This window comes from Pseudoliparis swirei, chromosome 16, assembly GCF_029220125.1.
Source record: "Pseudoliparis swirei isolate HS2019 ecotype Mariana Trench chromosome 16, NWPU_hadal_v1, whole genome shotgun sequence".
In the NCBI taxonomy this organism is placed as follows: Eukaryota; Metazoa; Chordata; class Actinopteri; order Perciformes; family Liparidae; genus Pseudoliparis; species Pseudoliparis swirei.
In genome coordinates, this window is record NC_079403.1 from 22,735,381 (window position 1) to 22,762,189 (window position 26,809).

Consider the following 26,809-nt stretch of genomic DNA (forward strand, 5'->3'; position numbering starts at 1 on the left):
TCGCCGGGTGGGAATTGGGCACACTCAAAACACATGCCGCTCACGCGAACACGCTAACATGCTAACAAACTAACAAGCTGACACACTAACATGCTAACACGCTAGCATGCTCGTTTTACACCCCAGGTGGGGCTGGAGCACACTCAAAATACATGCCGCTCACGCTAACACGCTAGCACGCTCCTTTTACTTATTGTTTAACGGTATCCGGAGAAACACACATGAGTCAAAGTATCTGTGTGGGCGCATGATGAGCTGCTTTAATTGGTTTCCTACAGCACTCCCTCCTGTGTAACGTCCTGTGATTTAACTTTTCTTTTTTAAGGGTGTGTTTGTCTATTTTTAGCCTGATATGATTTCCATATGAGCCGCTTTAAGCTAAGGTTGTTGACCCGAGGGTGCGGCTGACATCCTACACAAATACTACAGCAGTGAATCAAAGCGTGGAGTGGGCTTTATTTCTCGAGTGTGTGTGTGTGTGTGTGTGTGTGTGTGTGTGTGTGTGTGTGTGCAGCCTTGTTATCCATGCAAGGGTTTTTTTGTTCATGGAGAGCGTGGTGCGTAGGCGCGGGACATCCTTTTGAGTCCAGCGGGGCCCAGATGCTGCAGATGCTACAATCTTGACATGTAGTCCGTCTTTCCCCCCTCCACATGCATACGATCAAGAGCACATACTGTGCATGTACACACACACACACACACACACAAAAGGGAGCTCTGGGCCTGAAAACCGTAGGTGTTATTACCTTCGCATTGAAAATGTGGAAGGTTATGTTTTGATCGCCGTGTATTTATTTATTTATTTATGTATTTATTTATTTATTTGTATGCGTGTTACTTGCATAACTCAAAAAGTATTGAACCGAATCGCATGCAATTTGGTGGGATGATTGGTTATTATCCGGGGACCATTTGATTAGATTTCGAGATCAATTGGGTCAAAGGTCAAGGTCAAGGTCATGACAAGGTCAAAATCTTCTTTTTACCATAGCACGGTCAATTTGTATCCAATTGGCATGCAACTAATGCCAAAATGTTCATAATTCAAAGCCCAATCTTGTGATATGCGAAGGTATGCGCTCTACCGAGTGCCCGTTCTAGTTGAAGATGGTTTGCACACAATTCCCTTCCTGCTGTCGACGGGAAGAAGAAGAAGCGGGGGAAAAAGCGCCCCCGAGCTCCTCCGTCCACCTGGAATCACACGCCGCGACGCGGGACCCTCTGTGCAAACACGCCGCGTCCACCTCGCGCCCCTCCCCGCGCGTTCCAGATGGCGCCGGCTGTCGAATTACAGCGTGAGCAAGAATTACATCAGGTTGTTGTTGTTTTTTCACGGTAAAGTAATAAATAGATCCGATTCCCGTCTGGCGCGGGAGGTTGCCGTAGCGACGGAAAGAGGTGGAGAGCGTCCCTCGGCGGAGCGAGTGTGTACCGCGCCGACCTCTCCTCACCTCCCCGTGGAGACGGAACTGGAAGGATGAACAGCAGCAGATGATTGTTTTACAAAAGGTTAAATCAATATTTGAATAGATGCTGCTCCACTTTTGTGTATTCGTCCGTCGGGAGCGTTGCGTGACGTTCTCCGACTCGATGTGGTTTGACTAACGGCGCGTTTCACTGAAACGGGGCTCACGTCTCTTGTTACATTACGCCGGGCCGAAAGCGCAGATGTCGACGTATGTGTGCGATCCCGGTCAGGTGTTTCGATCACAATCGCTCGCATTCATCCTCCTCCTCCTCCTCCTCCTCCTCCTCCTGCTGCACGTGCACGTAAACAACGCGCTCCCTAGCATGACTCAGACAGGATCCAGGCTCAGTGTGAGGTTGCCCCGGGTCAGGCTGGGCTGGAAATATCTGGAATTGACCACACATGCTCCTGGTTCCCCACTCTCACACACACACACACATGCATACACACTCATTTTGTCATCTCTGGTGGAGATAATTATCCTCTCCAGGGATGGGGGGGGGGAGCAAAGGAAGAAGTTACAAAGAATCAGAGAACGGATGCTGACTTTTAAGAACAGTAACTCCTTGTTGTTTGAACCTGGACCGAAGGATCGGCATCGCTCACGGGACGGCTACAGGCGGAGTCGCGACGCCTCGGTGGCGTCTGTTGATTTGAATTCACCTCATTTCAAGAGGTAAACAAATAAAGGATGGATGAGAACCGGTTCGGGGGAGGAGCGTCGACCCCCCCGGTCTCGCTCGCCGCGTTGCGTATCGCGTCTGTCGGACGCGACGGCGCTTCACATCTCAGAGAGCAGGCAGCGTGTTTACGGCGAATGTGCTGCGCAATTCTCGGCCAATCGGAGCCGCCCTCCCAAGGACGCCACGCGGGAAACACTTGTGGAACATGTGTGCGCCGTGAGCTTGGACGGCGGGTTCGGCGCTGACCCTCTGGTGTGTGTGTGTAAACACGGCTAATGCACACACGTACAGGAAGACGCTTTTTATAAACCGGGGATGGAGCAGCAAACGCATCCATGAGGGAGAACGCCGGGACGTTTTTACAGTTCTCTATCCAACGTGAGCCGTTAGCCCGAGCTAGCTTTAACTGATGACATCAAGGAAAGTAAGAATCTGGTGATATTCGAGAAAAAAAAATTAAAGACATGACTCTGGACAAGTACAGACGTATCAACATTGATGAAGCATCATAAGTAACGGTGAATGGGGACAAGTTTTTTTGTTTTTTGTTTTATGTATATGTATGTGTGTGTATTTATGTGTGTGTGTGGTGTATGTGTATGTATGTATGTGTATATGTTTATATGTTTATGTATATTATATATGTATATACAGTATATATATATATATGTATATGGTTCTCTGAAATAAGTTTTTTCGTGAAATCATAGGTTCGGGCACTTATAAGCTTCATAGCTTCAGCCTTGACCCTTTCGGTCAGCCACTTTCTTCTTTTGTTGAAATTTAGATTTTTGTATATTATTGCTGATCGAAATAAACTAAACTAAAACTAAACTCTAACACGGCTCTTAGCTGTGCACTTATTGAAGGTTATAAATAGATTATACAAGTATAACCCATTCTAATTCCATCCAATCTGGTCGGTCTGACTACTGATGAGCCTCCGTGGGGGGGGGGTCTACATTTCTGGGGGGGTTTCAGTGTGGGCGAACAGCCCCAATGACCTCCGGGAGACAGGAAGTGGATACCATTTCAAACCCCTTGGCGTAGCGTCATCTTTGTTACGGAGCATCTTTGGGGTTCAGTGATTGACCAGCCAACACACACACACACACACTCCCTCCTCTCCCTCTCCCATCCTCCCTACTCTTTGAGAGGGTCAGTGTGCGAGTCCAGGGATGTAACTGCTACCACTTGGAGACGGAAGAAGCAGCAGGTGATAGATTAGGTAGAACAAATTGGAACCATTACTCTCCCGTGTCCCTGGTTCCCGTCAAGCCGTGGGCCCGGCCCAAATGTTGTCAGTTACTGTATACAAGCCCGTGCCCCCTCAGAACCGTCCAGAACCACTCTTAATTCGAGTCAGATGCTCTCAGGGGCGCGTGTCACTGGCCTTACTCGGTATGTGGGGTTCTACAGATATCCACTCCAATAACACAGACGTACACACACACACACACACACAGACGTAGCCTTCACATGCGGGGGGGACCCCGTGTAATTGGACACATTGCCACCTTTGTCCGACGCAGGCGCTTTTTCTTCTTTGACGAGAGTCAAGCGGAGAAGAAGCCGGCTCCAGAAATCAAAGGTGGGGTGGGAATGAAAACAATGTTTGCTGGCGAGCACACACACACACACACACACACATCCCCAACGCCAGGTTCAAAGCGGGGACGGCGTCAGGCATGACCTCGCACAGAAAAAGAGGCACGGCAACCTGGGTAATAACCATATTTGATCCGTGTGTGTGTGTGTGTGTGTGTGTGTGTGTGTGTGTGCCAGACCTTGATCTCCCACTTTCTCCAGCGCTAATAGAGGCTGACACCTGAGAAGGGCCGGCCCGTGATTCCCCGCAGCCTGTTCACATTTAAGTGCTGTTCTTTTTAAAAGGTATGCGAGCGCGACACCACCTCTCAACCTCTGGGCTTGACGCTTTGCTCCTCGCGCTAAAAAGCAGCCGGTAGTCTTACGACTGAAGCTCAAGGTGTTCCCAATAAAAACACTGGTATGTGAAAGAACCCTCCTTCGACTCCCCCCCCCCCCCCCCCCCACCGTGAAAAAATTAAAGTGCCACCGCGGCTTTCAATAACTGATTCCTCCTTTTTAATAAAAATCTCCTCCTAAAGCGCAACAGGCGCATTCGTAAAAATTGAGCTCTTCCCTTGACGGAGTTTCGGAGGTCTTTATCGTAATGCTGCGTCACATCTTAATCCACAAATGTAGGTTTTTGCAGCTCGGTCTGTAAAACATATGAGTCTGTCATGGCTTGTTAATAGTTTTTTGTTTGTTTTTTATGTTTAGTTCTTTTTTGGCTGAGGTTTTAATTTCCCCCGTTTTCATGCCGTCTTCGGCCTGGATAGTGAAACCACACGGGGCACCGATGTCTCCGGAGAAAAACAAGCAAACGTCGGGGGGGGGGGGGGGGGACACAGATGCACTTCGACTCGTAGTCGCATACTGGCTGTGATGTGAGTTTATTGGACTTCTGCGAGAGATTCATCTTTTGGCATCGCTCCACCGCAGTAAAAGAAATGCTCTCCGTCGGTTACTGGGTGGAGCCAGAAGTGGGGGGGGGGGGGGCATGTACATATGCTACATATGCTGTTCCCATGGAGAGTTGCTTCTCACCGAGTTCACACAGCTTAAATCATCTGAGTCAAATGCACTTTATTCTGACGTCCTATGACAGTGTAGACTTTCCTTCTATACCGATCTGTCAAAGACGGGTATCAGTCAGCTGTGTGTTGCATGTCACAAGTCATTTAATACGATGCAATTAATACGCTGCATGCTGTACTTCCTTTTCCTATCGATCATGAATATTATAAGTGAAAAGAGTTTCGGATTTTACTCTCCCTACATGCAGTTTGGAAGGAGTCATTGCTGAATGCTAAACGCTGTATGTGGTGGCTCAATGCACAGGAGTCGACTCCCTTCAGGTTCTGGGAGGTTCCGTTGTTACATTATTATTTCATGTCATTTAGCGGACGCTTTTATCCAAAGCAACTAACATGTGAATGAATGACAGAGCCGAGAGAATTAGTGTACAGAGAGAAGAGGAGGGGACCCAGGACGGCGCCTTGAGGGACCCCAGTAGTGAGAGGGCAAGGCTCAGACACAGATTCTTTCCAAGTTACCCGGTAATGGAGGTCGTTGAAGGAGGATGAGAAAGGGGAGAGTGCAGTGCCTGAGATACCCAGGTCATGAAGGGAAGGAATAAGGATCTTGGTGGTTCAATGTGTCACAGAAAGGTCTAGAAGGAGAAGGACAGAGGAGAGAGAGGCTGCTCTAGCAGTGTGAAGCGGCTCAGAGACAGCAAGGAGGGCAGTCTCTGTTGAGTGGCCGGCCTTCAATCCAGACTGGTGAGGGTCAAGAAGGCTGTTGCTGTGGAGATAGGAGGACACTTGGTTAAAGATAGCCCGCTCCAGAGTTTTGGAAAGAAAAGGAAGAAGAGAGACAGATCTATAAGTGTTGAGGGTAGGTTTCTTCAGGAGAGGGTTGACTCTCGCCTCCTTCAGAGAGTTATGCAAACAGCCACTTGAGAAGGAGCTGTTACTAAGATGGGTGAGAGAGGTAAGAAGGTCAGGAGCAACAGCCTGGAGAATGTGAGATGGGTTGGGGTCAAGGGGGCAGGTGGGCGGGCGGGCGGAGGTCACCAAGGCAAGAACTTGATTAGGAGACAAGGGGGTGAAGGAGGAAAGCGAAGGGGATGAAGAAGAAGTTGATGGAAGTGTAGTGAGAGAAGATGGATTGTTAAAGGAGGAGCGTATGTCGTCCATCTAGTTTGTAAAGTAGTCGACGAAGTGGCTCGGTGGAAGGGGGGGGGGGGGGGGCAAGGAGGCAGGAAAGGATAGAGAAGAGTTTTTTGGGGTTAGAGAAAGAAGACTGCATTTTGGTTTGGGAGAATGTGATGCTGGCTATAGAGGTAGAGAAGGAGGAGAGAAGAGATTGATAGGCGTGCAGGTGAGTTTCTGAACAAACAGGTGATGGGGGGCCGGAGGACGAGGACCAGGCCCCCCCCCCCCTGCAGAGCCCCCCGTCAGGACCCTGGCTGGGTGAACCAGAGACCGCTTTGTGTGACTACAACGAGGGGAGAGGGGTTGATGAGATGGAGGGATGGAGGAAGAGTAAAAGACAGAAAGGGCTGAGAAAAGGAGTAGAAGGATGGGGCTACATGAAAACAGAGGGAGAAAATGAAAGGGTGGAAGAAGAAGAAGAAGAATGAGGTGGAGGAGGAGAAAGAAGAAGAAGAATGAGGTGGAGGATGAGAAGGAGGAAGAAGAATGAGGTAGAGGAGGAGGAGGAGGAGGAGGAGGAAAAAGAAGAAGAATGAGGTGGAGGAGGAGGAGAAAGAAGAAGAAGAAGAATGATAAGTTAAGTGGAAATGATAAGCTACATTGCACAGCAAGTGCGTGTGCGTGTGTGTGCGTGTACGTGTGTGTGTGTATATGTGTGTGCGTGTGCGTGTGTGTGTGTATATGTGTGCGTGTGTGTGTGTATATGTATGTGTGCGTGTGCGTGTACGCGTGTGTCTGTCATCCAGTGCTGCTACTGGGGAGGAGGCCGACGGGAGGCCTCCAGACCTCTAAACACGGGCCTCGATGAGACCTCGAGGAACTGCTGCACTTGTTCCCCTCCTCCCACCATCATCATGACCAAGTGGAAACATGGGAGAATGGAAGTGGTGTAAAACGGCATGGAGTTAATTCACGTGTCTCGGTAACTTCCAGTCAAGTGTTTGAAGGCTGCAGTGCACCACACACACACACACTGAGAGAGAGAGAGAGAGACGGAGAGAGATATCTTCTATATGTATGAAGAGCAGACCCTCCTCTTCTCTTCAGCAGTGCAGCTGTTCTCCAACAGGTCGCCGTGTGGCGCTCAGAGGAGAGGAGCCGGCTCCGTCTGACTTACAGACGTGTTGGTGACCTCTGAGGTCAGAGAGCGGAGAGGGGCCAACGGGGACTCAGGGGATGGTCCCCAAAGCATTGCTCTCTCTCTCTCTTCCTTCTCTCTCTTCCCTCTCTCTATCTCTTCTATCTTTCTCTTCTCTGCTCTCTCTCTCGCTCTCTCTCTTCCCTCTCTCTTCTCTATCCTCTCTCTATCTTCTCAGTCTTCTTTATCTTCTATCTCTCTTCCTCTCTCTCTTCTATCTTTCTCTTCTCTCCTCTCTCTCTCTCTCTTCTCTCTCCTTTCTCTTCTCTCTCCTCTATCCTCTCTAACTAACTTCTCTATCTTCTTTATATTATATCTCTCCTCCTCTCTCTCTCTCTTCTGTCTTTTTCTCTGCTTTCTCTATTCTATCTTTCTCTCTCTCTCTTCTCTCTCTCCTCTCTCTCCCTCCTCTCCCTTCTCTCCTCTCTCTCTTTTCTCTATCTTCTATCTGTCTCTTCTCTATCCTCTCTCTTCTCTCTCTCTTCTTCCTGTCCTCTCTCTCTCTCTTACTAAATATGTCAGGATGAGAACAAGAGAAAACGTGTGACTGTTCATAAAGGGAAGTTAGAAGCCTCATCATATTCCATCTCTTTGCTCCCCTTCTCTTCTCCTCCCTCTCCTCTTCTCTTCTCCTCCCTCTCCTCTTCTCCTCCTTCTCATCTTCTCTCTTTCCGTCTCCCTCCCCAGCCGAGCTGAACGTGGAGCTGTCTCGCCCTCTGAAGGTCAACCCCACGCTGGCGAAGCTGGAGCAGGCCAAAGCCTACCTGAAGAAGGTGCTGCCCAGCCACCCGTGGGACGCCTCCTCCGCCCCCCCCACCTCCTCCACCCCTCACTCCTCCCCCGCCAAGACGCCGCCCAGGGCCTTCTCCTCTCACCACCACCGGGCCTCGGCCCCGGGGGGGGAAGCCGCCGGCGTCGGGGCCCCGGCGCTCCCCTTCCACAAGGTCTCCCTGCACACCGCCCAGATAGTCGTCGTCATGGAGACGGAGGCCCACCCGATGAGGCCCAGCGTGACGGTGGCGGTGTCGGCCATGACGGGGAGTGTGAACGTGAAGCCGGGGCTGAGGATAGAAGGTGAGTCAACAAAAAAGAAAAGAAAAGAAAACACATCTTTTTATTTATTTATTTGCTCTCATTTGCCGGGTCTCTGTTCTTTTTCTCTGACCTCCAACTGGGAGTTCTCTGAGCTCAGGACGTGACCCACGGTGTCTCACTCCAGAGCAACAGGGGCCTGGACCTTAATTTACTGACTGTATTATTGAATTCTTTCTTCATGTGAAAAAGAGTCCAAAGCCAGTGATGTGATCCATTGCAAAACGTTGCCACTTGTTTCAAGGACATTCTTGAAACAGGTGGAGCTCCATTGGAAACAACTGCGATGACCTCACCCCATTTGGCAGATTTGATCAACTGTTAAAGGAACCACAAGACTCAGAAATGCACGACACTAAATATACATGTGTTTGTGTGTGTGTGTGTGTGTCTGTGTCATTTGCCCCCACTCCGTGCCATCGGGGACCGATCCAGGCCCTTTTGGAAATGAAGTACAGTTACACACATAATATCCAATATGAAAATGTAGTGGGGGACAAACTGGTCCAGGTCATTGTGACACCGGACAGATATTGATGTGGAGAAATTATAAAGAGCTATATATCAAGCACACTTTTTATATGATAGTCAGATAAAAATGTATTCAGGATGTAGCCGTGGCAACATGTTTCGTCATTTAATTAAATTAAATAAATAGCAGGTTGAATAAAGGGCACAAATCTATTCTGAATACATATAATAATATTAATAATAATGATAATAATAATAATAGTAATAATAATAATTATAATAATAATAATAATAATAATAGTAAAATAGTCATAATAATAATAATAATAATAGTAATAATAATGCATTTAATTTAGATAGCGCTTTTCAAGGTACTCAAAGAAACTTTACATTACATAATTCAAACATCCTAAAATCTATTTTTTTAAAGTAACTAAAATTACCATAAAAACAATAAATGAAAACAATTAGAACAATAAAAGCGATATTGACAGTAGGCTATCTCACTGACTAATTTTGTCAAACCTTGCCATCCGTGTTTGTCCCTTTGTGTCACTAAAAAAAAGTTACACATGCTAGCAGAGCCCCAGTCTGCCAGAAACAAGGTCTGTCAGTCCTGTAAAGTGAGCTGTTTGTGTTAGTCTTGGATCTGAAGCTGTTGTGAGACGCTCTCGTGTGAGAGCGAGAGAGAGTTCTGCCTTCGTGTTCGGACCGAGCCCTGCCTTCATCATCCACACAATGACTCGTGTTTCCATTTGGACAATCAGAGCTGCTAATGCTAATGTAAATTCAAAAACGCTTCCAATGAGCCGTAGCAGATGATCAGGGATCCTTTTGTTTTTTTGTGGTTCGTTTTTTGCTATTTGTTTTGACACGTCGACCAAATTGGACGGCAGATGGAAACGGAGAGAGATACAAGAGAGTGAGGGGGGGGGGGTGCTGACGTGCCACGTGAAGGAAAGAGCCGGGAACACTCACGATGATGTGAGAAGACGGGTCTGTGTACCTCGGCATCGCCGCCGAGCAGCACATGCCCCTGTCGACCGGGGTTGCGGGGGGACGTGGACGGAGCCGGAGCTCCCTAAGTGCCGGCATCTGTTTGACAGATGTTGTTATATTGGGTTACTTCAGATAAAATGATCGTCTGAAATGTTAATTAAAACCTCAAACAATTTGCACTTTGTTTACTCAAATCTGCATAACTGCACCGTGACACAATGCCCAGCGCCGCTGCCCTGCTCTGATTTTCACCAGCTTTTCAGCGCTCGGCCATCTTTGATGTGTTGACTTTGATAAACACTCTTGAAACTGTGTGTGCAATGGAAAAAGAAGTCGAGTTTGGAGACAATTGGATTGATGTGAAAGCTAATCCCCTGCCACTCACTTTGCTTTCAGATGCCTCGACTATTTATACACTCTTAGTCCTCAAGCCTTTGTATGGGGTTCTACCAGAACCCAACATAAAGGATCGTACCTCTAACCATGTGTGGTTATGGTTGTGCCCAGAACCCTGTATGAGAAGTTATACAGATAACCCATATGTACATATTGTATATGGCTAATGGTTCTATCCAGAACCTTCTGTGGAGGTTCTATCCAGAACATTTTTACCCTCTAAGGGTGTTCACAAGAACCCACCCAAAGGGTTCTACCAGAACCCAACATAAAGGATTATACCTCTAACCATGTGTGGTTATGGTTGTGCCCAGAACCCTGTATGAAAAGTTATACAGATAACCCATATGTACATACTGTATATGGCTAATGGATCCACCCAGAACCCTCTGTGGAGGTTCTATCCAGAAAATGTCTACCCTCTAAGGGTGTTCACAAGAACCCACCCAAAGGGTTCTACCAGAACCCAACATAAAGGATTATACCTCTAACCATGTGTGGTTATGGTTGTGCCCAGAACCCTGTATGAGAAGTTATACAGATAACCCATATGTACATATTGTATATGGCTAATGGTTCTATCCAGAACCTTCTGTGGAGGTTCTATCCAGAAAATGTCTACCCTCTAAGGGTGTTCACAAGAACCCACCCAAAGGGTTCTACCAGAACCCAACATAAAGGAGTATAACTCTAACCATGTGTGGCTATGGTTGTGCCTAGAACACTGTATACAGTATGAGAAGTTATACAGATAACCCATGTATATGTATATGGCTAATGGTTCTATCCAGAACCCTCTGTGGAGATTCTATCCAGAAAATGTCTATCCTCTAAGGGTGTTCACAAGAACCCACCGAAATAGATCTACCAAACCCAACATAAAGGATTATACCTCTATCCATGTGTGAAAGGTTGTGCCCAGAAACCTGTATGAGAGGTTATACAGATAACCCATATGTATGGCGAATGGATCCACCCAGAACCCTCCGTGGAGGTTCTATCCACAAAATATCTACCCTCTAAGGGTGTTCACAAGAACCCACCCAAAGAGTTCTACCAAAAAAACCTTGTATATCCCAATGTCTTCATCTAGAACACACCCAAGGTTCCAACTGATAACTGTTATATGTTACCATAGCTTCATCTAGAACCCACCCAAAGGGTTCTGGAGAGATGCATATGTAACGCCATGACAAGGTACAGAACCTTTTAATATTCCAAGGATGTCATATCAACCCTACCCAAGAGATTCCAATGGGAGTCTTTGTTATATTCCAGGGTTTCAACCAAGGACCCATTTATTTACTTTCTAGATAAACCCCTCCCAGGGTTTCAATAATCCTCGAAGAACTCTTTGTTCTAGTTCTTTGGATGAAAAGGTTCTTAATGGACCCGTCCTGTCACAAAGAACCGGGGTCTTCAGAAGCAAACGGTTCGGTGGTAGATCATCAAACCTCTTTTTTCTCTCTTCTCTTGCTCACAGAGCTACGTTTCAAAAGAGATGTGTTCATAAAAGCAGTTCTTTGATGTGTTTATGGTAAGCAGCTCAGTGTGCAGTGAACTGTCCTTGACGTTCCCAGCAACTTGAAACAGAGAAACTTCCCTTCAAGACAACTTTACGATTCACAAATACAAATGTTGTGTTCAGGACCATTGGTGTTTATTGGTACCCACTGGTTCATGGGTCCCCAGTTTGGCTCTACGCTCTTTGAAATACTGTTTGTATAAAACCACACCGCGTATGACGTTATCATAATTGCTGTAAAACTAATGCTGTCATCGTGTGCAGCTAACGGTTCATTCTGCTCCTCGTACATCGGGTTTTAGTGCTCTGTGAAATACCTGAGAGGGTTCAGATCCCGATGCAAGTCGAAGCCTCGGTACGAGTGAGAGTGACATGTTTGTCTCGCCCCGTTGTTTCTTCTGGATAACATGATAGCACTCTTCTAGGCTACTACCCCCCCCCCCCCTTCTTCGCATAGTGTTTCCAGATTCTTCTTTTTGCCGTCGTACAGGGTGACAAACTGCCTCCAATTACACGGCCTGATCACCGGTGACAATAGATGTATCTGCGGTGACTTCTAGCCTCCATCGCTCGGCACTCGCCCCCCCCCCCTCCCTCCAAGACGGCTCCGTACGCCCCAGAAAACAAATAGAGTGGATTTTTTTGTTGTTGCTTTCTTTCTTTCTTTTTTCCTTCCACAAAGATAAAGGTTAGGATCGCCGTGCTGTTAGGTCGAGCGTTTTGAGCCGCGAGCCTCGATAAGTCAGCGGGGAATGACCCCCCACCCCCACTCCCCAGCCCCCCGGGAGAGGCTGTCCATGAGAGATGTAAGACCACTACTGTTGCTATGCGAGGGGGGCCAGGCGGAGAAGATCGATGGACCTCGGGATGAGAAAACAGGAGAGAGGAGGGAGAGGGAAGAGCTGCGAACGAACGGAAGCAGGAGGAGGCTGATGGAAGTAGAAGAAGAGAAGGGGGGGGGGGGGGGATAAAGAAGAACATGCCGAACAAGGGGGTGAAACACAAGGACGGAAGCACGGAAGAAAAAGATAATGTTGGATGAAGGAAGCGGGAGAGGTGGAGGAAGAAAGATGGAAGACAGGACCGAGGACCTCGTCTTCATCGGCGCACACACAGCCAATCGCTGCGACAGGGTGACGACCCTGTCATCCCACCCCCGCCTCTCCCCTCATCCCTGGAACATCTGGGGCTCTGTACCTGGTCATGGCAGCCCCCCCCCCCTCTGCCAGGGGGACAAGATGGAGAGAGAGGGGATTAGGTTGACAGTGAGGTGTGTTACCAGATCCTGTGTTAATGAAAAGCAAGTGGAAAGGGCCCGCATACCTCCCCCCCCCCCCCTCCGGCCACAGCTCACCACTCCCCAAAGTAGGGGGGCATTTATAGTTCAATGAAAGAAAGGAGAGGGAGGGGGGGGGGGGGTGAGAGGGAGAACATATGTCTTAAGGTCCATGAAACAAGACCCTCCCTAATCTCTCAGCTCTCCATCAGACTGCCCATAGAGTGCTCCCGATTTCCTGACACACACACACACACACAGACTCCTACGTATCAGCAGACCGTGTTACTAGTGCTCGCTGTTTCACATGCATACAACAACAACAACAACAACAAAGCCCTCTGCAGACCCCCCCCCCCCCCCTGCTTCTTCACGGTGATTTACTCCGGCACACGGGAAAACTTCTGTTGGTGGAACAAAGTGAAATATTACCCGTTGATTTGTCTTTTTTTTTTCATTTCTTTGTAATTTCCGATCGCGTCAGTTTTGTTTACGCCGCTGAAAAGAAAGCCACTTTTTTTTCATCTCTCATATGATTTCTGTTTCAATAGTCAGGGGACAAGAGGAGAGTTATGTGTGGAAGTGCACCCCGCTGTGATCCGGCAAGTTAACCCCACTAACTAATCGTCTTCAATGCATTTAGCATATAAATGACTCGATATGAGATGAGGTTATCACAATTAGGATCCATGTCGACTCCAAAACAGAGAAAAACAGCAAATCGTCACAATTTAGAGGATACGGTTTTCCATATTTTGCTTTAAATTCATTCTTTAAAGGTTTTTTTTCCATGATTAAATTAGTTGGCCATTATTTTTCAGCCAATCACTTAACGTTTCCGAATGTCTTAATCGTTCAGCTCTCGTAGCGAGTTACCCACCATAGTTATCCGCCTGGGCAACATGCAGTGAGTGCTCCGAAAACCTGAAATGTAGTTAATTGGGAAAGTTTCCAAGGAGCATTTGTGCAAAAATAAACCTGTTTCTCTAATATTTAGTATGTGTTGATAGAACAGGAGCTGGAGGTCACACCGAGACCTGAAACCACATTATATGTTGTTTATCTTATAAATGTATGTGTAACAATATATATATATATATATATATATATGTCTGTCCAGTACTGACCAGATCATCATGGTTGTCATCTTATGATCATAATCCTGAACAATTCAAGCTCGATCATATTTCCGTCAAGGCTGTAAGTGTGTTATACACAGTGTTGGGCAAGTTACTGAAAATTAGTAATTAGTTATAGTTACTAGTTACTTCTTTTAAAAGTAATTTAATTACTTTACTAGTTACTGTATATCAAAAGTAATTAGTTACTCGGGAAAGTAACTTTTAAGTTACTTTTATGTCTGCTTTTTTAATGTAATGAACAGTACTGAACAGTCAAACACAATAAACATATGTTGTTGACCTATTTATTGCAATCAACAGGGCAACAGGCCTTCAAATCAAGCAGTCGTACAAAAGTCCCTTTTAATACTTAACTTAATACAAAATAACTGTCTCAGTCATTTAACAGTTTTTTTTTTACCACATTAGGCCCAATGAAATAAAAGTGATTGGCCTACAGTATTAACACTAATTAAAAGAGAAAACAAAGGTGCCTTGAGGTGCTGCATATAATTGAGGGGGGGGGGTGCTCACCTGTGTGCGCGGATGTGTCGGCGTGTACGTGCTGATCTGGAGTCAGTTTGGTAGGATTTGGGTATAAATAAATTATTTCATTTAAAATATGGATTTGTATTTAAAGATATTCATGTAATTTGCATGCAAAATAGGTCTACCCGAACCAGCGGACAAAAAATTCAACCAGCGGCAACACTTCAAAAGTAGCCCAATTCCGCGGGAAAACCGCGGACCTGGCAACACTGGAAGTGGCTGTCAATCACAGTGTGGCACCGTGATGCTGGTCGAGGGGGCGTGCCTGTGATTGGCGGAGTAGAGGGGAGGCGGGGTTAACCTCCCGGAAAACGGAAGTTAAGGGTGGTTGACGGGAACCGTTGTTGTTGATGTTCGAGCTGCTGAGCCGAGAGGAGCACGCTGTCTGTGTTGGTGGATGCCCAATAAAGGAGGATTAATAACGTCGTCCCGTCTCCGTGTCATCAGTCCATAACGTCCGAGACGTTCCATCATTGCGCCACCAAGGTCCTGCGATGTCAGATCAGAAGCAGCTAAAGTAGCCTAGCTTGTCTTCTTGTCTGCAAGTGTTCATTTTTCACAAAAGAGAGTAACGCGAGTAACGAACTCATTTAAATTTCAGTAACTGTAACTGCGTTAGTTGATTTAAAAAAATACTTCGTTACACTCTCGTTACCGCTAAAAGTAGTGGAATTACAGTAACGCGTTACTTTGTAACTTTGTAACGCGTTACTCCCAACACTGGTTATACAGCTTTTGGTAAACGGTATAAACTTTGTTTTAGCGCTCGCACACACACACACACACACAACGTCTGTTTCCTCCCTATTTGAATGTAGGTGTGTGTGTTTGGAGAGGTGACGATGTATATCAGCCTCTAGTTAGTGCTCTTGGTTACGAGTGTCGACGGTGTTTTAACTGTAGTGTGTGTGTGTGTGTGTGTGTGTGTGTGTGTGTGTGTGTGTGTGTGTGTGTGTGTGTGTGTGTGTGTGTGTGTGTGTGTGTGTGTGTGTGTGTGTGTGTGTGTGTGTGTGTCTTTAAATGATGTCTGCAGGTTGTTAAATGAGGGGCTGCGTGAGGGAAGTGCTTTCAAGGTGCTGCTCTGTGTCCACACGTCAGGATCTATTTCATTCAGCCATCTGACACATAAAGTGGAGCCACCTTAAATACCCCCAGAGCAACAGCTGTCTCCGGTGTGTGTGTGTGTGTGTGTGTGTGAGTGTGCGTGTGCGTGTCTCTGTTGCCAGTGGCACAACCCAATGTCATCGCTCTGCCATGCCGCTCTGTGGGATGTGGCATGATGGGATGTTTTGAAGTGGTGGTGTGTTGACCAACATACATTTAAGAGTTTCTCTTTTTCCATTTAATTTACAGAAACCACCGTAAGAGCTGATGGAAGAAATAAAACAGAAATGAGCTCTTATGAGTGTAAAGATTAATTAAATGATATTTATATATACATGTGGACATTAATCACTACATGTTCTCTTTCTTAACCCTCCTGTTACCTTTAGGGCCAATTTGACCCCATTCAATGTTTAATGTCGGTGTTCTTTGGGGTTAATTTGACCCCAGGCTGTTTTTCACTGTGTCAAACATATCAGAAATATCAACTTTTTTTTTAATTTAAAGGGCTATTTAGGTAGTCAACAAACAAACATAAAGTACCTCACACTTAAACTTGGGAAACAATATTAATTCTAATAATTTTCTGGAGGTTTTAATTTACCCCGAGGGTAAAATATGTGAGTAAATGTGAAGGTAACAGGAGGGTTAAAGGGAACATATAGCTAACATATAGCATTAGCATCTTATCACAATACAAGTTAATTAAAAATAAAGTCTCAACATGTCGGCAAAGCCCAAATAAAACCCAAAGTGCCGTGTTCCGGGTCCAGCTCGGTGCGTAGCCGTTCATAGAGGAAGACAAATACTCATGAACACCTTTTCCACCAGTACTCCGTTAGCTAACGGACTTTTTGCAAAGTCATGTTAGGTGATGTACATCTACTTCTGGTCTCGCCGGAAGAACTTCAAAATAAAATGACCCAAAACCTACAAAGGCACCTACAAAATAAAAGCTTGCGGGAAATATTCACCATATGAACAGAACCTGTTCAGAGTCATTTACAAGGTCCATGAGGAAGATAACGCAGGGCTGTGGGCCCTCTCTGTCTCTCTCTCTCTCTCTCTCTCCATCATCATCACTTGCTTTCGTTACGTTCTCTCCCGTGGCTCACACATGCTCACAGGTAACTCCCCGCCTCTTCCTCCAAGACTTTCCCCAGCTCTTTTCCTTCATCTCCTCCTCCTCTTCCTCCCTTTCCCACGTCACGACCCTCACCGCTCCGCGGCGTGAAGTCCATCGGGCTCGGCCCGCTGACGCATCTCGGGCGGCGGCGGTGGCGCGGCCGTACGTGGACAGAGGGAGCGTGCAAGATGTGGTGCGTCTGACTGTTATTGTTCAACCCTGATGGAAGAAAGGAGGAAAGAGGTGAAGAAACAAAGGGATTCCCCCCCATTAAAACCCATTCAGAGCGCTGGCCGGCTGCTGCTGCTGGCTTCAGCACCAGGAGGCTGCGGTCGACTGGGCTCAGTGAGACAGGAGAGAACGCTTTGATGCACATTGGTGTGTGTGTGTGTGTGTGTGTGTGTGTGTGTGTGTGTGCGTGTTTGATTTCCACTTGTTCACCTGGGTGTGCACCGTCTTGGCTTTGATCTTCTTTCTGAATACGTCCGCGTCTCCTTGACTCCGCGTGTGGATGAGCGATCCCCGTTCAACGCGCCCGGCGGGGAGTTCCCTTCGTGCCGTCTCATGAATCCGAGCCGGCGTCCGCAGACCAGGAAGTCGTCGCGCTCGCTCTGCACCGCGAGATGCCCGCAGGTGAACTGCCAACTCGTATCAACAACGTCTTTCATGAGAGGATTGAGTGTTGAAGCTGCATTCTCTCTCCTGACCACCAGGGGCGACTCCTCTGGTTGTATAGACGTCTATGCTTCATGTGTTAAAGCTGCATCTATGCTTCATGTGTTAAAGCTGCATTCTCTTTACTGCCCACCAGGTGGCGACTCTTATGGTTGTATAGAAGTCTACTTTTGTTTTTTTAAAGTGGCAGTTCAAACTATCTGTCAAATTGTTTCTCTTTATTTTGTATTACTTTTGACATTTAAGGTCAAGCCTGTAAATCATAGAAACTATAAAGCCTCACGTTTAGTGAGGCACTGAAACGTGTGTGTGGCTACTTCCTGTTCTTATTGGCGGAGGATGTGTGTATTAACCCAAATATTAGGGGAAATTCACTCATTTCCAAACGTATTAATAGTCTTATTAATAGCTTTATCTGGTACATAACAGTCAATTTAAAATGAGTCCACTTGAATAGAATCATAAAGGCAAAGGCGAGCTCCCCATGTCTGTCCATCAAGAGGAACCAATCACAAGTGTTTGTGGTCATTACATAAAATGGGTCCGATAGTTTGGTTGATGAACTTGGACACAGGCAGACGGTCGTAGTATCTGTCGTAAAACACAAAGGCCGGCCTTCGTGCAGCTGAATTCTGAGTTAAAGCTGTTGATGGGTTCCAGTTTCTTCTGGCTCGGTTGCGCTGTGTTAGTTTATGTATATAATGAGAGAATTAAATATTTCACTTTGGAACTATGACTAGTATTTATTTAAGGGTATTTTTCCATCTAGTTGAACCCTCGTTCCTAATTTTTTTTTCTCCAATGTAATCACTAAATTAGTGGCTGCTCCTCACAGGGTTCATGGAAAACCTGGAAAAGTCATGGAATTTTTAAAAAGGTTATTTCCAGGCATGGAAAATACCCGGGAAGAAAAAAAATCCCCACATTTTTTTTAAACTGATGTAATTTGTTATATTCATATGTGCATTCACGCTGAGTTTTAAATAATTAATATGCTTTTAAAAGAATGACACTCAGTATATAAGCCGGCAGACGCTCTTATACTCGCAGCGCACATTTTTCGTGCTGCAAGTGAACGCACCTTAACTGAAAAGACACAAATGTTTTATTCTTTTAATCTAAACTATTGTCTCTCATTCATTTGGATCATTTAAGGTGTTATACTGTATGCTTTTGAATTCTCATTGTTAGTTTAAATACAACATGATCTCACTTTTTCATGAATACACCGAGATTTCACAAAATGTTTGGTCATGTAAATTTGGTTTAAATCCTGGACACCCATTGGTCAACGTGTCTGAACCCTGACCTCAGCACACAGGGTTCCTCTGCGAGACATTTTTTCCTCATCAGTCCAAAGTATCTTCTGACGTATCGCTCGCCTCCCGTTGCCCCGCCCCCTCTGCTCGACATGCCGGCTCATCGCCGCTCCTTCCTTCCTGCCCCCCCCCCCTTAGATGCGGTGCAGGCGGCGTCCGTGCAGCTGGAGCTGCGGGATCTGTCGGCGAGGACGGGTCTGAGGGAGCGAAGCCGCCTCCTGCTCGGGCCGTTCTCCTGCGGCGCCGCCCTGGAGGCCCGCTGGTGTCGGCACAGCGGCAGCCCCGGACCCGAGCCCGGACCCCCGAAGCTGCTGCTGGACCTGAAGGGAGGCCTGCTGCAGGTCTGTGTGTGCATATAGCCCGTAAACATCAACGTCAGCATCCTGGGTGTATCAACCCGGTCTCGAGAGGTTCTGGGTCCGATCAGCACCCCTCCACCTGGGTTGGATTGAGTACAGATAAACTGCTTTGGCAGAAGGCGTTGCCGGCTGTAATTCCACTGAATGTTTGAGTCACCAATATAAAAAAAAAACTATTCATGGGTATTTTATCCTATGTGCCTTTTTTCCTGTGAGAAGTTACATAATAATCCAAACTGAAAAATCCCCTTTCTTTTTTTTTTTTCAATGTTACTGAGCGCATTATTACTAATGTGTTATTCCACATTACTTCGTTTGGGGAGGGGGGGGGAAGCCCCTAACCCCCCCCCCCCCTCCTACCCCCATTCTTAATGGCTCGTTCAAAGCTTTTTATTCCGTGCCCATTAGCGGAAACACGACTCGTAACTCAACACTTAATACGCAATCGTACATTTCCCCCACTGTAAATATTGGCGTGTGTGGCGTTCCAATCAAGTGCCGCGGCGAGAGAGAAAAAACCACCGGAATTCCTTCCGATTTCTTTCGTGCTCTCGTTTCCAAAGAAACCTGGGGGAAAAAAAGAAGAGAGAAAATACCCCCAAAGTTCCCGTTTCTGGAGTTTAGTCACGAGCAGCGGGGCGAGCGGGGCCGCGCCGTGTGTCAGAGATTCCGGGCCCTCGGTCCAAAACCCCAGGCCGACGAGCTTTTGATGGAGCCGGGGGAAGGGGAATGCCGCGGGGCGATGAGTGAAGCAGGATGTGAGGTGTGTTGGGCAATGTGAAGGTCACCCTGAACGCCTCTCTCCTTGTTAAGAGTGTTAGATGATGGGAACCGTTCCTATTCATGCATCCGCTGTGACTTCTCCCGCCCACTAACTCCACCTCGCCGCAGGTCTTCTGGGGCCAGGAGCACCTGAGCTGCCTGAGGCTGGTGGAGGAGCACCTGAGGGTCTACCTCAACCTGCAGAAAGGTGCCGATCCAGAGCCGCCGGAGAACCCTTCCCAGGGCAAGGCCTGCCCCATCCTGCCGCCGCCGTCCCCGAGCTCCGCCTCCCCCTGGACGGAGCACAGCTCGGACGACCTGCGCACGGGGCATTTCCAATACATCCAGGACCCAGGTGAATAACAGTACATATAATACCTATCAGTCTGTATGTTACTGGGTAGGAGGAAATGAAGATGTCACACAGAAAATATATAAAAATGTCATGTCCGAATTGGAAAAAAAAGCACTTCCAGGATGATTATGTGTTTGGAATGAGGTAGTTGAAAGGTTTAAAACTCTCACAAATCATATTAAAATATGTTAACATCTGCCAAGTTTGACTTTGAAAAAGTGACGCAGAACAAAGTGAGAGAGGTTTTGGTCCAGAGAATTTAGGCGAGGTCTCCAAAACGGCACATTTTGGGCACATTTTGGATTTTAATTCTCTCGTGTAACAACCCATATATTTCACTTCTATGTCACTCGTGATGTTCAACATACACAAATACAGCATTTTACAACTTTTGAAGGAAAAGCAATCAAGCTCACTGCTTTCTATGTTCCAAGCAAATGACTTTTCAGTTGACTGTTGACCGAAAAACAACCATCCAAGAGCGTGTTCATGCACGACACTGTTGGTACAAACAAAACAAAAAACATAAAAAAGGGACCTTTTGTGCCAAAGTGAGATGTCACTTAAGATCCACATGGCCTTAAATCAAAGTCAGATCAAAGCCCCGTGTGTGGAAAGAAGTTTCATCGGACATGTCTGCCTGGTTCCACTCTGAGTAACATGCTGTTTATTCCCCCTCTTTGTGCTCTGTGTAGTGCTGTCCTCTGCACACACACACACACACACACACACAGGAACATTATACACAGAGGATCAAACTTGTCTCTGGCTGTAGACCAGCCGTCCACTCTGTCAGCTGTGGTTGAGTCTTTGTTTGTTGCACTGTTCCTCTGGTCTTTGATGCGTTTAATATGCTGGCTGGAGCGGGAGAACGTACAGTAGTGAACGAGAACAGAGAGCACAATCTGTCTGCAACATGTTGTCAGCGGTCAGGAGGAGAGAGAAAGAAAAGAAAGAAAGAAGAAGAAGAAGAAGCCGGGGCCCTCGCTGGAGTGCAGAGAGAAAAACAGCGCGTGGCCCCCGAGGGGTCCCGACACAGGGGACGAATGGATGGAGTCGGGTCGGAGGAGAAGATGAAAGATGGATTGAGAGAGACGGGGTAGAGGGGAGGCTTCTGTCTCCCCCCCCCCCTCCTCCTCCTCTCCGTCTCTCACTCCGAGGAAAGTAAAACCTCATCAAAGTGTCCCCCTTTTTTTTGTTTTTCTTTCATTTGCAACTTTTTTTTTGTTTTTTAAAGAACAATGCCCCCCCCCCCCCGTCCCCCGTCCCCCTCTCAAGTGGGCAGCACACCGCTTTCACATGAAAGAGGGGGATGGGGGGGGAGGGGGGCGAAAGAAAATAGCCAGGAACAGATTTTTTTTTTTCGCTGACTTGCCGCGTTTTTTTCTTCTTTTTTTCGCGTGCCCCCGGGGGCCCCGAACAAAAGCTGCAAGTTTCTCCGCTCTGCTTTTTTTTTTTTTTTTTTCATTCAAATAAACATTTTTCCAAAAAGGACTTGAATCCCAAACAGCAGCCGCGACTTAAGTCAAACACCACTCAGGGGTTCAGGCCCGGCGCTGTCCAGCTTTTGCAGGTGCTTGGCGCGGTTCAATCGCCGTGGCTGTTTACTCCGGAGAGAAAATGTTTACTCAGCCACTTTGTTTACGCAACGGCTTCTTACGCACATAAACATCTCTGAAAGCGTGGAAACATCTACAGCACTTCTTTTTGGGAGATTTTGATTTTTTTTCTTATTTTTTTTGGGAAGGGGGGTTCGTATTCCGTAGTAGAACATCACGGCAACACGCTATTGTGCATCCCACGAGCATCTGCAAATGTTCAAGGAGGCCGGTTAAGCCTTTAAAACAGGCTTTTTTGTTCTGGAATCTTGTGTGTGTGTTTTGTGTGTGTTTTTTTTATGAAACCAGAAGAATTCAGTGCACTAAACTAGTAATCTGCTGCATCTTCAAAAAAGATCAAATACATGGATTCCTTCCAGTTCCTCCTCTGCTTCTCAGTCACATCATCTTGTATCTGTCGGTCTATCTTTAGCTCCTTTTTTTCCCTTTCAACTATTAACTATCCCCCCTCGGCCTTTCGCCGTATGTTTTCCCTCTTTTATTTTGACGTCTTCCTGTAATGCAGTTTTATTCTGACGGGATACGATTTCCTTTTCTTTTATTTTTTTGGTGGCAGCTTCCCAGAGGCTGCCGGGGCCCCACGAGGTGGTGTTCTACAGCGAGACGGAGGACAGCCCGGGGGTGATGCTGTGGAGGTACCCCGAGCCCCGCGTCCTCACCTTCGTGAGGATCACCCCCGTCCCCTTCAACACCACGGAGGACCCCGAGATCAGCACGGCCGACCTGGGGGACGTCCTGCAGGTAGGGACCGGTTGTTCATGTGACACGCCCAACTCGTAACCACACACACTTCCAGGGTCACGGATGACAGAAATACGGACATTTGGATAAGTGTCTTCATCAAAGCCTGATTATTAGTTTTTAACAACGTCGCATGGCGTTGTTAATTGGGTCATTTTCTCTGCCGGCCATGTTGGAGTGATGTAACTTTCATTATCTTGACTGAAGTAAAAACATAGATTTTAGGGTTACTATGGCAGTATATTTTCTCATCAGGTGTCTTATTTTCTATTCTCAGGACGACTGAATAAAATATAGAAATATGTATTTATAATAATATTTATTAATATTTTTATATTTTAGGTAAATTAATTATTACAAACATGTTTATTTATATATATTTATTGTTTTATATATTATACAAAAATAGTCTTATTTTATGTTTTCAGGACGACTGAATAAAATACAGACATAAAAATATTTTTTGATATTTTTTATATTTATTTAAGGTAAATTAAATGTTACAGAAATATTTATTTATATATAGATATTTTAATATATTATATATATATTTATATATATATATATATATTATATATATTTTGATTTATTAGTAATTTTTATATTTATTTTAGGTAAAGTAATTATTATTATTCAGGAATTAAACAAATAATATTTAGTATATTCTATAAATTAGTCGTTAAAATTATAGGAACAAATAATAGATTTTTTCAATCATAAACACACACACAGCCTATCGTGAATAAATAAAGCAAAACTCCAAGGGAAGCGAGGCCACTGCCGTATAAAGACGGGCGAGATAGACTCCCCGTCTCCCCGCTTCCCATCACCTGCAACGAAAGAGAAATAAACTGTCTCGGCGTTGGGCTCGGGGGTCATCTTTAATTCCCCTGACATGAGTCATGAGAACTTCCATAACCCTCGGTGTTATTTGAATGACGGAGACCCCCGCTGACTCTCCAAACATGTTCTACACGGCCGGCAGCTGTGGAAGTCATCGCGCGTGCTCCGGTGTGAATAGCCAGGTGTCTCTAACCCCCAGATGAGGTTATAATTTGGCAGCGCGTAGCAGCTACTGAGTCTATAGGGTCCTCAGCGGGGGGGGGGGGGCGGGACAACCCACTTTCCCCCCTATCACTCATCCTCGGCCTCTCCACCCCCCAGCCTATCGTCCTCGACTCCCCAATCCCGTTTCTTTCACATCCTCCTTCGTAATCTTTCTTTTTTTTTTTTAGCTATTTCTGGTCCACCGCCCTGACACTGCTAGAAGCTACAAGTCACTCTGGGTCCGTCTTTATTTATTGGCCGTGCAATCAGGAACGGCATTTCTGGTAACACGATATATGAAACATGTTTCCTGTCATCCCGTTAGCTACGCCGAGGCCCGTCCTGAATCCTGAACTAATGCATCGTTCCTGGGATTTCTTTTTCTTCTTCCCCCTCTTCCTGCTCATGTAACGTTCCACAGCTTGTTTTGGTTACATTTAAGTCCGATATTATTTTTTAATTCCTGCCGTTTGTTGAGGCTTTTTTTCTATAAATTCTTCGTGGCGAAAAGTCACGTAGAAGCAGAAGGTGCGGGATCGGATCTCGAGCGACTCGGACGAAGGAGAGCGGACATGATGGGATGGATTCACCGATACGGCTCCGAGCGGCACATTATGGCATACATATATATATATATGCCATAATGTATATTATATGTATATATATATATTATATTATATCTAATATATATATAATATAATATATATATATATATATTATATATATATATATATAAAAGCTACAGATACAGAGGACCGGAAGACGCCCACCATCCAGAACAGATGGGCTTTATTTCAGGGGGGGAGCGTCTCTTAAAGGGACAGGCACTAAAACGTATATTTTAGTAGAAACACGTTCCCATCATACAAGTTGATATGTCCCTTTTAAATTATATCATTTATTTATTTCCTTGACTATCCACTGCGTATGATATGTAGTATTTTATCACATTCTATAATCTCGCTGCTGTTGTTTTTAAATTTGATGTTGCAGCTGGTGTCGCAATGCGGTCTCTGGTTATTACCGATATGAATGTCGGGAGTTTTACGACATTCCCAGACGATTTATTAGTTTATTACTTTTTAATTGCATTTTCTTTAACGGCTCGAGCTCAGCTTCCTGTTCTCTCTCGCTTCCTCAATCCGCAGCAGAAGTTTCCCATCTCCGCATATCCCCCCCCCCCCCATCCCCTTTATCTCTCTCTCCGATTCTTTCCTGGACTCCCACAATCTTTTTCACCTACAGCGCAGATGTTTTGTCCCCCGTCTGCTTTCTTTGTGTGTGTGTGTGTGTGTGTCGGACCGGGAGAGAAGAGATACTGGAAAGGTGCTGCAGATGTCTGGCTTCCCAGCTCGCCCCCCCCCCCCACCGCCCCAGCTGTAAAGTCTATAGTGAGCGAAAACTCCAAAGCCTCTCGCTGATTGGCCCACATATTGAGTTACAGTGGAGAGTGAGATGTGTGTGTGTGTGTGTGTGGAGAGGAGGCAGGGTGAGTTAAGGGTGGTTAACGGGAGAAGATGGACAGGAAAGAGGGAGGTGGGGGGGGTGAGAGACGGTGGAGAATGGAGATAGACGGTCACAGATGGAGGCGGCGTCTCCCTCTAGTCCGGCCGATTTTTTAAACGAGAGGTTTCGGGGCGACGGCCCGACGGGGGGAGACGGGCCGAGTGTTTGGTCACGTGACTCACGCGCCGTGGAGGAGGTGACGGTAACGTGTTCATCAGGATCAGTTTACGGAGACGTCACACACACACACACACTGCTTACTCTCCTTGTGTTTTACTCCACACACACACGCCGCGCAGCACTAAGCCCGGCGGGTTTGTGGGGGTTATTTTAACAAGAGCCCTTGGTCCTCCGCCAAAGTCGTTGCGATCCCACATTTCATTGTGTTCAGCCTCTGGCAGACAATAATTATTACTTCAAAAGTCTCGATCAATTTTATTTTGCGTGTCTCTTTTCTTCTTTTTTTTAAGACCAGAAAGAAAAATCCAGTGACTGAGAAAAAGGAAATGCAGCCATAAAAAAAAACACTAATGGCTCAGTTTCAGTTCCAAAGGAATTTTCAATTACTTCACATCCAGGCTGTGCAGGGAGAGAGAGAGAGAGAGAGAGAGAGAGAGAGAGAGACATGATTTCTCAGGCCTCTAAAATTACCATGTGGCCACACGGAGATGGAGGCTGATAGATTTTGAGAAATGGAAAGTGAGAGGCATGAGGAAAGAAAAAGAAAAACGGACGGAAAGAGAGAGAGAGAGGGAGGGAGAGAGGGAGAGAGACGCGTAGCGTGGAGCTCTCTCGTCCTTCCTCGGCAGGTGGATGGCGAGGAGGGGTGCAATAAAAGTGTCTCTGCTCCATCTTTTCATTCTACTCCTCCTCCTCCTTTTCTCCCTACTTTGGTCACACACCCCCACCCTCCTCCTTTCCTTTGCTTTTGCTGATGGGGGGGGGGGGGGGGGTCGTTGATCTGAGCCGTGCTGCTCGCTTCGTCCCCCCGGAGCAGATCATATTAACATTTTATAAAATCAAGATTTCCTGCATTTAAATAGTTGTGGTTTCGGGGGAGGGGGGGGGAATCCAAGCCTTCTTCCATTACTCAAAAGTCAAAATTGCACTGTTTTTATATCCAGTAGAGGGAGGAACGATGTCAGAGTGATTGGATTTGGGAGCTGGGGGGGGGGGGGTGATGATGAGGGGGAGAGAAGAAGGTGACTCATTCTCACCTCCTCACCGCCGGTGTGGTCCAGGCCTCTCGATCACAAGCAGGTGTCCTCCTGCTGCTCCCTCCTCTCTCTTTTCTTTCTTCTCGTGCGTCCCTCTCGCTCGTCTCCCTGAAAGCCTGAGAAACCAGGAGTAAACACAGGAGCTGAGGATTGAGCCCGACGGCTCAGAGGAGCAGGAGGAGGAGGAGGAGGAGGAGGAGGAGCAGGAGGAGGAGGAGGAGGAGGAGGTAGTACAGTTCAGTGGACTTCAGCCTCAGCGTGTTACAGAGACTCGCTTTTTTCCCCGATATGCAAATAAATGCGATCGTCCCCTCGATGTTCGGGTCGGCCCCCGTGGCCCGCGGCCTCAGATGAACCGCTTCACACCCGCTCCTGTGGCCGCCGTCGGCGTTGCCATGGGAACCCGAGGTCAACCCTCCGCCTCACGTCCCTCCGTCGGTGCACACAGAACAAACAATGGT

The 26,809-nt window shown here is 46.7% G+C and overlaps 1 protein-coding gene across 4 annotated transcripts in view; it reads left to right on the forward strand.

The window, feature by feature from the left end:
• LOC130206618 (intermembrane lipid transfer protein VPS13B-like) overlaps positions 1-26,809 on the forward strand; it is a 401,351-nt gene that overhangs the window by 298,398 nt on the left and 76,144 nt on the right. For all 4 annotated transcript variants that reach the window (XM_056434667.1, XM_056434665.1, XM_056434669.1 and 1 more), the window contains exons 38-41: positions 7,777-8,163; positions 18,881-19,083; positions 19,993-20,218; positions 22,394-22,578. In XM_056434667.1, the coding sequence (XP_056290642.1) occupies positions 7,777-8,163; positions 18,881-19,083; positions 19,993-20,218; positions 22,394-22,578 (1,001 nt within the window). The remainder of the gene's footprint in view (positions 1-7,776; positions 8,164-18,880; positions 19,084-19,992; positions 20,219-22,393; positions 22,579-26,809) is intronic.